The sequence below is a fragment of the Microtus pennsylvanicus genome, chromosome 1, assembly GCF_037038515.1.
Source record: "Microtus pennsylvanicus isolate mMicPen1 chromosome 1, mMicPen1.hap1, whole genome shotgun sequence".
NCBI lineage: Eukaryota > Metazoa > Chordata > Mammalia > Rodentia > Cricetidae > Microtus > Microtus pennsylvanicus.
This window is the reverse complement of record NC_134579.1, coordinates 197,313,273-197,325,452: the sequence shown is the minus strand read 5'-3', so window position 1 is coordinate 197,325,452 and position 12,180 is coordinate 197,313,273. Positions and strand designations below refer to the sequence as shown.

At 37.7% G+C, this 12,180-nt stretch overlaps 1 protein-coding gene across 1 annotated transcript; it reads left to right on the top strand.

Annotated features, from left to right (window-relative positions):
• Positions 1-1,329: 1,329 nt before the first annotated feature.
• On the top strand, positions 1,330-11,649 carry Nmbr (neuromedin B receptor). The gene is made up of 3 exons (XM_075959286.1): positions 1,330-2,352; positions 7,235-7,583; positions 10,422-11,649. Exons 1-3 carry the CDS (start codon positions 1,895-1,897, stop codon positions 10,821-10,823), a joined length of 1,209 nt encoding a protein of 402 aa, XP_075815401.1. The 5' UTR covers positions 1,330-1,894; the 3' UTR covers positions 10,824-11,649.
• Positions 11,650-12,180: the final 531 nt, after the last annotated feature.

Below are 12,180 nucleotides of genomic sequence, written 5' to 3'. Positions count from 1 at the left end.
AACTCAGGCTGCCTGTCTCGCAGTACAGCTGTTTTATGCATTGAACCAACTGACTGGCCCTGAGCAGTCTTTTCTTTGTAAAATTCCAATGGTGGCATTGATTCTAGAAACTATTGTATCTCTATTTACAGATTGTGAACCTGTCAATGTGAATGCAGAGTTAGGTCCTAGAGTTCCATATTCGTGAGAAACTGAAGCAAGAGAGTCACTTGAAACCAAGAACTCAAGACCACTCTGAGTGACATAGAACATCATGTTTCAGAAAATGAATATATCGGATTTTAATTGTCTACATTTATGAGTATATATATATATATATATATATATATATATATATCCAGAGACACATATAGTATTAATATCATACTAATATAAGAAGGAACAACAAATTGGTAATCCACCTCAAGAAACTCTAAATTTTACCACATGTGAACATAAGCTCTGAGACCAGAAAATTCAAGCCTGGAATTTATACATGTGTGTGCACCAGAACATGAGGTATGAGAGACTGCACATTCCAGCTGCTTCTCTCCTTCCACACCACATGTGGCCTCCGAGGATGAATTCAGGCTACTTGTCTTGCACTACATGTGCAAAATATTTATAGAAACGTTATTTAAATCAGTTAAAGTGAGCCAGGCAGTGGTGGCACACGTCTTCAATCCCAGCACTCATGAGGCAGAGGCAGGCAGATCTCTATGAGTGTGAGGACAGCCTGGTCTAAAAAAGTGAATTCCAGGACAGCCAAGACTGTTTCACAGAGAAACCCTGTCTCAAAAAGCCAAACCAAGAAAGCAAGCAAGCGAGTGAGCAAACAAACAAACAAATACCTGGCTATAGTTGTGAAACTTCCAAATATTAGTGAACATGAGAATGGATAGGTAACAGTTGTTTATTTATGTTGTATGTTTCTAAAAGGCAACCACAACACACGCGCCCCTCACAAAGCTTGTATAGCTCCTCCAGATGTAACGAGGGAAGAAGGTAAATGATTGTAATCTGAAAAGTTCTATTACTGTGGTCCTCAAGAGAGAACCAACTAAGTTGAAGACAAGCATAGTGGTGCTTTAATACCAGATTGTTTGTTCTGATAGTAAAGCATACATCTGATTGATGTGCATTTTATGCGCGCCATATCCCAGTAAAATATAAGTTAAAAATACGTCAACTGTGGGGAAGAGTTTCCTGATTTGGGGTTAGGGGTGGTCAGAGGATAATAGAACACAACAGAGAGCAGTTCTCTCGTTGACTTAATTCTTTGTCCCTGGCTGGCTTGCTAAATTCAGTATTTCAGCACTGGGGACTTGCCAGCTTAGATTTTGGATCCTCAGAGGCTCACAAACTTCCTGCGTGGGCTCCTCCAGCTCGGCGTCGGTTGAGGATGGATGCATATGGGGACGCAGAATGAAAACAAAAAAACAAAAAAATCCCAACTCCTCTTCAGTTCCACACAGCAGTACAACAGGAATGGCAGAGAGAAGAGCAAAGCTGTGGGGTGAGCACAAAAGGCCCGCGCTAGTGCCAGCGTTTCAGTTGCTGCCCGCTGGACAGCTCCTGGATGACTTCCGGTCCTGGTGTGGACCAGTGGGGCAGGTAGGGTTCTTGGTCCCACTGGGACTGACCTCTGTTCTCCTGCTTGTTAATAGTAACGGGAACTAAGACTTAAAGACGAGGAATAAAGCCTCAACCGCATTGCTTTTTGCTTGAGTTTACATCGCAAACCTGCAGTAGTGAAGGGAACCTCTTCTAGGAAGAAGCTCCGGAGCGCAGCGCGCAGACTTCTCTGAGGGCCAGCGCGGTGGCTCAGTCCCAGGAGTCACAAACTTGCCAGGATTAGAAGCAAATCAGTTAAACCCACTTCGTGCTCATTGCACTTTTCGAGACATTCGAGTGCATGAAAACTCCTGCGGGTTCCTGGGAAAAAGAGAATATGCCCCCCAGGTCTCTTTCCAACCTCTCCTTGCCCGCGGAGGCGAATGAGAGCGAGCTGGTTCCCGAGGTGTGGGAAAAAGATTTCCTGCCTGGCTCAGACGGGACCACCGCGGAGTTGGTGATCCGCTGTGTGATCCCGTCCCTCTACCTAATCATCATTACGGTGGGCTTGCTTGGCAACATCATGCTGGTGAAGATATTCCTCACCAACAGCGCCATGAGGAGCGTCCCCAACATCTTCATCTCTAACCTGGCGGCTGGGGACCTGCTGCTGCTGCTGACCTGTGTTCCAGTGGATGCCTCCCGCTACTTTTTTGATGAGTGGGTATTCGGCAAGCTGGGCTGCAAACTCATCCCCGCCATCCAACTCACCTCGGTGGGGGTTTCTGTGTTCACGCTCACCGCCCTCAGCGCTGACAGGTAAGAATATAGTTAGCAAGGGGATAAATTGGAAAAGTGATAGACAGGAACAGGGTCCCAGCATGGTTGGGAACTGGGATGTTCCATCCAGGGAATAAGTGTTAAGATAGTTTGGGGTTGGAGATGGGGAAAAGAAAGCGTATGTATGTAATGGAAGCTTAGTATCTCTAGTTTAAAACGCAATGAGAAGCGAAGTTTAAAAACATATACAAACCATTTAAATACTTTAAACTCGCACACACTAGTAAGATTCTCCCACACACTTTTGAAACCTTACTATGAACTTCATAGATCTACAGCATAAACGAGTTAAAGTTCAGTTGCCTTCCGGATTTTTTTTTTAAAATATTTTTCTGTGTGTAAACTTGAGTAAGCTCTTTCCTGATTCAGTAGGGTGATATTCTCACATGTTAGAACACTAAATTCAACTTGTGGAAACTGCTCCGTTTAGTCTGTGCACCATTTACAATGTGAAGTAAATATTATTTGTCTAAGTGAAAACAATTAGAATTATTAGTGTTCTTTAAAAATAGGCTGTCATATCTTCCTGTTGGAAAACCTTATGTTCTTCTAGTTCTTGGTGAAATCAAGTGATCTCCTTCCCCCATAATGCTAAATTTTATTGTCTTAAAACAATGCTATGGGAACAGCCTTAATTATCAGGTCTGCTTTCATATACTCTAGCAGTGCAAGCATTCATTGTTCTCCTTGGCAGACCAGTTGGTCAACTTTGTCATTTTCCGTGTGTGGATCCCGAAGCTCAGAGAACAGAAGTCCTCCTGTGATTTCTGGGAGAAAAATCCAGGCTTACTGAATGGAGGCTAGGACTATTATCCTGGGCTGTTTGCATCAGACTTTCAGGACTTTTATGTAGGCGGGAATGTCTAGATGGTTGTCTGGGGGCAATGTTTGTAATTAGGAGCTGTGGTCTCTTTCTCTTGGGTATGAAGGACAGACTGAAGTTATTTAGCTAAACAATTTAACTTGGCTATAAGAATGGTATTTGTTATCCTTATTAATTTGCATATTGAATTATTAATGATTCAGGATCTGAGATTCTGGGGCTTGGATATACTTTCTTTATACTAATTTGGAATAAGAGAATTAATATATATTGGAAATATGACAATATTCAGTGGAGAGTCTTTTTGATGCTGTTGTCAAGTAGATACTCAGTTTATATTGCATACTCTTTCAAATTACTACTGGAAAAGTGATTAAAATTTTAAATAATTAAAAAAAATTTTAAACAATTTATGAACCTTATTTTGTCTTTTTGGCATCAGTTCTATTATCTTTTCAAAAGTTTTATTTGAACTTTAAGGCTAAAATTGACATTTATGCTTGGCTGCTCTTCTTTGGGTGACCTATTTTAATCAGACTCTAAAGAAGCAAATTTAGTTAGAACAAAACACAATGATTAGCCATCACGATAGGTGAACCTGACACAAAGCATTCATTTTAAAAGTATGGCATTAATAGCAATACTCAGGGATTGAGTTTTTTTCACATACAAGTTTTCCAATCTATTGTCATGGAAACAAGTAGATTTTCACTGATCAGAGGCAGAAGACTGAAGACTCTCCTGCATTTAGGACATGCTGGGAGCATCATATACACACCATAGCAATTATGTAGACAAAAAGATGCTCACATTATAAAGGCAAAGACTGGCACATGGCTTCTTTTGGACCATTGAGTACCCTGGCTGTTTTCAATTTGGAAAAATCAACAAAGCTTAGATAAAAATGTCAATAACATGACAAGCATAAAAAGGGAGGAAAAGCAAGTGTCAGGAAAATGAAAGAAAAAATATAGGATGACCCACACTTTCACAAAAGGTAATTAATTTTTTGAGAACTTTCTAGTTGTCATCCAAATAAAAAGTTGCCTTTTATAGGAAGAACCCAGCTGTGATGATTTTTACAGAGCCATAGTTACAGTATGATCTCTGCACCTAATTTGTTACATTTATATTAAATAAAGCGTGTGATACTATATGTGACTGTAGTAAATTATGTCTTTTGCTCAATTGATTTCAATCACTGCCAGATTACTTCCATTTTCCTTCTCATTAGAAGTAGCATCATTGACGTAAAAAATGCACTGTGTTATTCTTGAATATCAATACTGTTTTCACAATTCAGTTATGGCAGTGTGACTTTGTTTACTTGTGACACACATGGTAAGGAAGATGGGAATGTGCCAGCCTGGATTTTATGGCATCTGGGTCCTCATTGCAGCCATTTTATACACAGAGTTTACCTGGAGAAGGATGACAAAATACCACAAAACTTATGCTCCTAAGGTTGTGTTTCCTAATATGAAATCAAGACTATTACCTTCAGAGAAGGCGTCTGACTCTCTAAACACTGGATTTCTGTTCTTCCCAGAAATCCACTGTGCATGTGAACCCACTGCGCTGGAAATCCTGCAGGAAGCCGGAGGCAATGATTCCCAGTGCTAATTGTTTGTAAGCATAATCTATATGCAGACTTGAAAAATATTAGTAAAGTAAAGGCAACATCTCTCAATGTGCATCCTAGGGACTCTGTCACTCAATCTTTGTACACACTTATTTATCCTTCTTGTCCTACCCCACTTCTCCAGGTGAAGTTTGACGCACACTGAACATTACTAGACAGTCTCTACTGTACACTTCCTGTCCTAACCTTCTATTTAACAGTTCCACTTACCACGATTGATTTTCATTAATGATGTCCTTAATACTCAGACAAATAACCATTTATTGAGCACACACTGTGTGCTCTGGACATTTTACCGTGTACTAGTGAAGCATCAATGAGAAATAGCCTTTCTTCTGTTAATCTATAGCATTCTTCCTGCACAATAATGTTCAATAACATAAAAGACAGTAGCTTAACTAGACATGCTCAAAGAAACAAAGATTTTTGAGATGTTCTGATTACTTTCGCTAGAAGAAAAAGAGATCTATTTTTATTTTATATTGTGATTAAACTCAATTTTCTAATTACATTAAATTTATACTACCTACAGATATCATAAATGAGATTCAAATTGATGAAGAAATCATCCACTAAAGTTTAATATATGGATGATGATTATACTTCTCTATGGCTGCCTGTTGATTGGTTATTCTTTAATTCAGTTTTCAATTAGGAATATCTCTCTGAGACTATTTGTAAGGGAAAATGTAACATTTTACACATATCTGCCATGCTGCTGAGTTTAATTAAATAGGTTTTATGCTGAGGGATATCTTTCTCATGTTTAATGTAAATATTTGAAGAAAGCATGATAAAACATGCCCACTTTAATATTCATTAGAGGACTTTATTTATCATTTTATGTTTTCCCAAAGATATACTTGCAGCATTAATATTTTTCAGATTTGTATCTATAGCTCAGTGGTATAATGCTTGCTTTACATGCATGATGTGTTGGATTCATTCCCTAATACTCCCTCCTCCCCCACAAAACAAACAAACAAAAACAAACAAAGAAACAAACACTCACAGTTGTAAGATATGTTACAGTTCTGACAGCTTTTGTAATCTGTTGTTTTTTCTAGTGTATTTCTTTGTTTATAGAATTTATAATATTGTCTTTTCATTCAGTTGTGTATTATCTAAAGATTTCCCGAGATATATTTCTTGCAGAATGTGACAAGAATTATCCCTGCTGGAAAGGTCATCCTCATCTTTACCGTACTCTCCAGCTAGGTTTATTTTTTTAAATGAATTTTGGCCTATTGCTAGGAATCTTACCACAATGATCGATCAGTTTATATATATTAATACCATTTAAGTTTCTAGATCTGAAGTGCATATTATAATATGAAGGTAAGGTTTGTGTCATCCTAAAATTTATAAGCCGAAATCTTCCCCCACAAAACAATGGTAGCAGGCACTAGAAACTTTAGGAGGTGATTAGGTCTTTAGAGAAGGGTCATTGTAAAAACAACTCCAGAAGGACCCAGTAGAAGACACTGTTTATGTTCAGTAAGTGAAGGCACAGTGAAACCACTAACTACGGGGAGAAAGAAAAGCGTTGGTGGGAACAACCTGCCAGGTTGCCTCGGAGAATAGATGTTAGCAGCTAGCCAGGAAAGCAGGTCGAGTCTGTATGATAGTCATTGGGGGGGGGGGCTTGGCTGAGCAGGCTGTCTCCAAATATGAGTCCTTTCCCACCTGTCATGACTACACATTGCCACTAAGATACAAAAGGTGAGAGGATAGACTTCTATATGGTCTAACAAAATAAAATAGGCCTATAAAAACAGAATACTCTTCAATGTTCAGTTCTTTCAATTGTACTGTGGAGAAAAATCCCACTCTGGACTCATATCTGAGATTTATTGATTAGGAAAACGTTAAGGAAAAATGTGGAGAGTCTCAGAGTCTGAAGTTATGAGACAAGAATCAAGGTAGAATTTAACTGCATTCCTTTGTAACTCAGTTATTTCCCTTAGCTAGCAATTATAATGATAGATTGGAAATGAACACATTTATGCAAAAATAGAATAGCTTATCAAATTCATTGAAAAATGATACATGTACTGTGCATTGATTGAAGATAAAATCATTGTGAAAGAGTCAATCATCACTGCTTAGGAGATTCTACTTTAAAATATTCTCTCTGCTTGCGCTCTGTTCCAAGAAGGCCTGGAATGAATTGGAGACACTGAGATGCCAGGGAGTTTGTATCTTCCATACATTAGAAAGCAGCTAGGATAAAACAAAGTATTGGTACTTATACTTCCAGAGAAATTTATTCCCCTCTCCCCTCCTTCTCTTTCTCCTTCCCTTCTTTCTCTTTTTTTCTTTTATCCTCCATTTTCTTCTTCTTTCCCTCCCTCCCTCCTTTCTTCCTAGAGAGTAACTTGAGTCTCTTGTTCTAGGTACAGAGCTATCGTGAACCCCATGGACATGCAGACTTCTGGTGTGGTGCTGTGGACCAGTGTGAAGGCTGTGGGCATCTGGGTGGTCTCTGTGTTGTTGGCTGTCCCAGAAGCTGTGTTTTCGGAAGTAGCACGAATTGGTAGCTTGGATAACAGCAGTTTCACGGCATGCATACCTTACCCGCAAACAGATGAGCTGCATCCAAAGATTCACTCAGTGCTCATTTTTCTTGTTTATTTCCTCATACCACTTGTTATTATAAGTATTTATTATTATCATATTGCAAAGACTTTAATTAAAAGTGCACACAATCTTCCAGGAGAATACAATGAACATACCAAAAAGCAGGTAAGTTGGGTCAGGATCTGTGTGTGTGTGTGTGTGTTATTTTATGGGTTGTTAATCTTATGAAATATAAAGACAGCCTATGGGCTTTCACTTGCTTTACCAGAGGGATTCTTGGAGAATTTCTTGTATGTGTTTGTGTCACATATAAATGGAATCTACCCGGATCCCATTTATCAGATATCTGAGCCTCTGACAAGAGTTGGAATGTTATCAGTAGAAACTAATGTACCTGTTCTTGGTGACAGTTATGTTTGTAAAGAACCTGCTTAGTAGTGTGAGGACTGAGTTCGGGTCCCCTGAAGCCATGTAAAAATGTCAGGCATGGGCCATAACTAACAACAAGAGGAGGAAATGTGAAGACAGGAAATTCCCTGGATCTTGCTGGCCACTTAGTCTACTATCTGTACAAAGGGTTCAATGAGAGAACCACCCCTCCCAAACAAAGTAGAGAGTGATAGTGGAATACACGGTCAGCTTCTGGCTTCTACACACAAGTACATATGCACATATGTATTCACATGCACATCTAATGGGCCAGAACATGTTTCAGGGAGGCAATGGCTGCTTGTTGCCGATTTGAAGACAAACTTAATCTGAGATAACTGAAGTTGGTGGTAGATGTTGAGGACGGAGAGAATGGAGTCTTGAGTCTTGAGTCACCAATCAGCAGCAAGAGCTGGCAGAGGTTTTCATGGGGCAAAGCAGCCTTCATTAATTATCAATATGAAGAGTTGACATTGATTTTAGAGATTCAGATATTGAACCAATGTTTCAAACAAACAAATCATTCATTATTTAAATATCTAGAACCATGGAGGCAAAAAAAATCTATGCAACAGGTTCATTGTGTCCTTTTCTTTATATAACTAGACACACACACACAAACACACACAATCTAACTAGTTCTGTAATCTAAGTTGTATTACTTAAATTGGATGTTTGAGTTTTGATTTTTGATTTCCTTTAAGTTGAATTCTTCGAATACCCACAGCTTTTTTTTTAAAATGCTACTAGTTCTGCCTTATTTTTGTAAATTTCCTCTTGGAGGTTTATAAACCATGATTGGGTACCTGATTCTTGACATTTTCCAACGTATCATCTCAAAGCCCAACTTTCTGGAACTTGAGTCTCCAGTTTAAGAATGCCATGGAAGTCTCACACCTGTGCTGTGTCATCTAGACAGAATACCATGAGAACTCTAAACTCCATATTCATACTTCTGAAAATGGTTGCATTGTCTAATGTAGGGCACCAAGATGCAACAGTAGGACCACTGCTTTCTATTTCTCAGTTTCAGCTATGTGAGCTTCAGGTTTCAGACTTTCCTTTTTTTCTTAAATATTCTAGCTGCTGACCAAAGTCTCCATCGCACAGAACGTGAAGACTGTTGTCAGCGTCTTCTGATGAACTCTGTCCCTACTCACACTGTTATACGTACATGTTTAAGCAAATTGGGAAATAAGATCTAAATTTTGTACTCTATATTTTATAGAAGAATTCTTAAGTTAAAATATTAAATGTCTGACTTTGAATTCTATTTCTTACAATCCTGAAGCTTTCTTTAAATAGTAAGCATGGCATAAATTTTATGAAAAAAACATAAAATATAATCCAGTTTAATAATGTTAGTAGGGTTGATAGTTACATCATAAGTTTAAAAATCATTTTATCTATCTATCTATCTATCTATCTATCTATCTATCTATCTATCATCTATCTATCTATAGTCTGTCATCTATATCCATCCATCTATATGTCTATTATCTATCCATCGTCTATCTATTTATATGTGTGTGCATACTTATACATTCAGCCCATGGTGAGTCTATGAGAATTTGAGGACTGCTTCCTGGAGTTATTTCTCCTTTTCTACCATATGGGCCCTGAGAATTGAATTCAGTTCATTAGGTTTAAGATTATATGGATTTAGCCACTAAGTCACCTCTCCAATTCCAGAAAATTTTGATTATTATCTGAGGTATCTGATTTTATATATATATATATATATATATATATATATATATATATATATATATATATGTGTGTGTGTGTGTGTGTGTGTGTGTGTGTGTGTGTGTGTGTGTGTGTGTGAAAGAGAGAGAGAGAAGAAATAGTGAGAACTATAAGAAAAATAGTCAAGTTCTATTTTAATAAGTTATTTTTTCTTGTTTTAAATACCCTGATACTTGGAAAATATATGCACTTGTGTGTGTTCTATGCTTAATCAATTTAGTATATTTAATATAAATAAAATATTTTACATTTTTTACTAACATGGCCCTACCCTAAGTAAAAAGATAATACCTTAAGGAGTTCATTAATATTACTACTTTGACATGAAGGTTGCTATGCATAATAATCATCTGACCTTATAGAATTGCTAAATATTTTTTTTAATTCTTTTTTTTTTTTGTGGTTTTTCGAGACGGGGTTTCTCTGTGGTTTTGGAGTCTGTCCTGGAACTAGCTCTTGTAGACCAGGCTGGTCTCGAACTCACAGAGATCTGCCTGCCTCTGCCTCCCGAGTGCTGGGATTAAAGGCGTGCGCCGAGGGGGAGGGAAATGGGAGGCGGTTGCGCGGAGGAGGCAGAAATCCTTAATAAATAAATAAATTAAAAAAAAAAGAATTGCTAAATATTTTTAAAAGAAAATAATGTGGTGAACAAAATAGTCTTGGTCCAGCTGTTAGAGCAATCACTTGATGAGGGAAAGAAACAATGAGTGTGTTTGGGTTTCACCACAAGCACTGATAAGGTTCCTTGCTCCTGGGCTGTGAGTTTGGGCTGAGACTGCCTCTCTTTCCGTTTGACCAAATGGGCTTCTCTGCTGCTGTTCACAGATGGAGACCCGGAAACGCCTGGCTAAGATTGTGCTTGTTTTCGTGGCCTGCTTTGTCTTCTGCTGGTTTCCCAACCACGTCCTTTACTTGTACAGGTCTTTCAACTACAAGGAAATCGACCCTTCCCTTGGTCACATGATAGTCACCTTAGTGGCCCGGGTTCTGAGTTTCAGCAATTCCTGTGTCAATCCCTTTGCTCTTTACCTGCTCAGCGAAAGCTTCAGGAAGCACTTCAACAGCCAGCTCTGCTGCAGGAGGAAGTCCTATCCCGAGAGGTCAACCAGCTACCTTCTCAGCTCTTCTGCTGTGAGAATGACTTCTCTGAAGAGCAACACAAAGAACATGGTGACCAGTTCTGTCCTGATAAATGGGCATAGTGCAAAGCAGGAGATAGCACTGTGATAGGAGGCCATTCAACTCACTCTTGGAACATCCTGTACAGACTTTGCTATTATTATTGAGCAAAACCAAACTAAATAATTTCCACATGCATACTATTCCCTAGCTGACTCAAGAACAAGACAAATAGTTTTCTCTCAATAAAATGTTGCATTACACCATGTACATCTATATTAAACACACATAACTCAGATATAACTTTTGCTAACATTGATTTACAAATTCCCTGGAATTTAAGGCATTGGAATAAGCAACTGTGCCATATTTACTTTAAATTCTTTTTATTCTAAATCATAGAGACTATTTCCATACTGAGTCAGTAATTTGGTGAGAGATAATATTCAAACACCTATTATTGGTGATAAACACATCATTCTGATGAGTAAATTTTATTTATAACTAGTATATATATGTATATATCAATTTTAGCCCCCTCAAGTGGAGTTTTATCATTATCCATCAATATTTATGGTTCTTTATATAATTATAATTTTTAGAAATGTTTCTAAGTTCAAGATAAAGTTTTGGAAAGTATGATAACATTTTTATTATGAATTGTAAGTTGATATATGAATGTGTATATGTAAAACAGGTATTCTATGCTCCAAATTCCAATAACAATACTCAGACTTATTGCATGACCATTTTTGTAAGCAGTTAAATTCTTGACAATTTGGTTGCTTCTGTGTAGGTAATACAATTTGTATAATTCTGGTGAAATCTCATTTGCTCTTGCATCTTCCAGCTGACAAGTATATGGGATCTCAGGCACTTTTCTCTGCATGATATCACAGTTTTCTCTGAATAAACATCTTGATCTTTTTCAACAGATTTTAAACATTGTTTTATGAAATCCCAAAGCTACTTCTTTCATCAACCTACACCAAATGTCTAATTCTTTAGTTTCTTCATGCCAAATTGAATTCTGAATACATCAAGGTGACTCTACTGGCACATTAAGCTTCCCTTTAAATATTCCTAACCCACACTACTGAAGAAATGAAAAAATCATTTGGATACAGCAATTGAAAAATAAATGAAAGCAGATTTTCTATACATATGATAATAAGGATGATAATGAACACTAATCAAATGTTTGTTGTTTTCTAACGTATTGCCAGAGCTTTAGATGTAATTTTAATTTTTCTTCCATATAAATTCTTATGAATAAATGAAGGATCCAATTTTCTAGGTTATGAAGATGCTCAAATTGTGGGGTATCTTTACTCAAAAGATGACACAATTCACAAATCCAATGAGATCTTAATACATTGCCAGAAACCTGGTCTTTAACCTTCATTAACTTCATGAAAAGATCATATGTAAAGTAGGCCTTGCTTTCTTTATTTTATAGATTGTG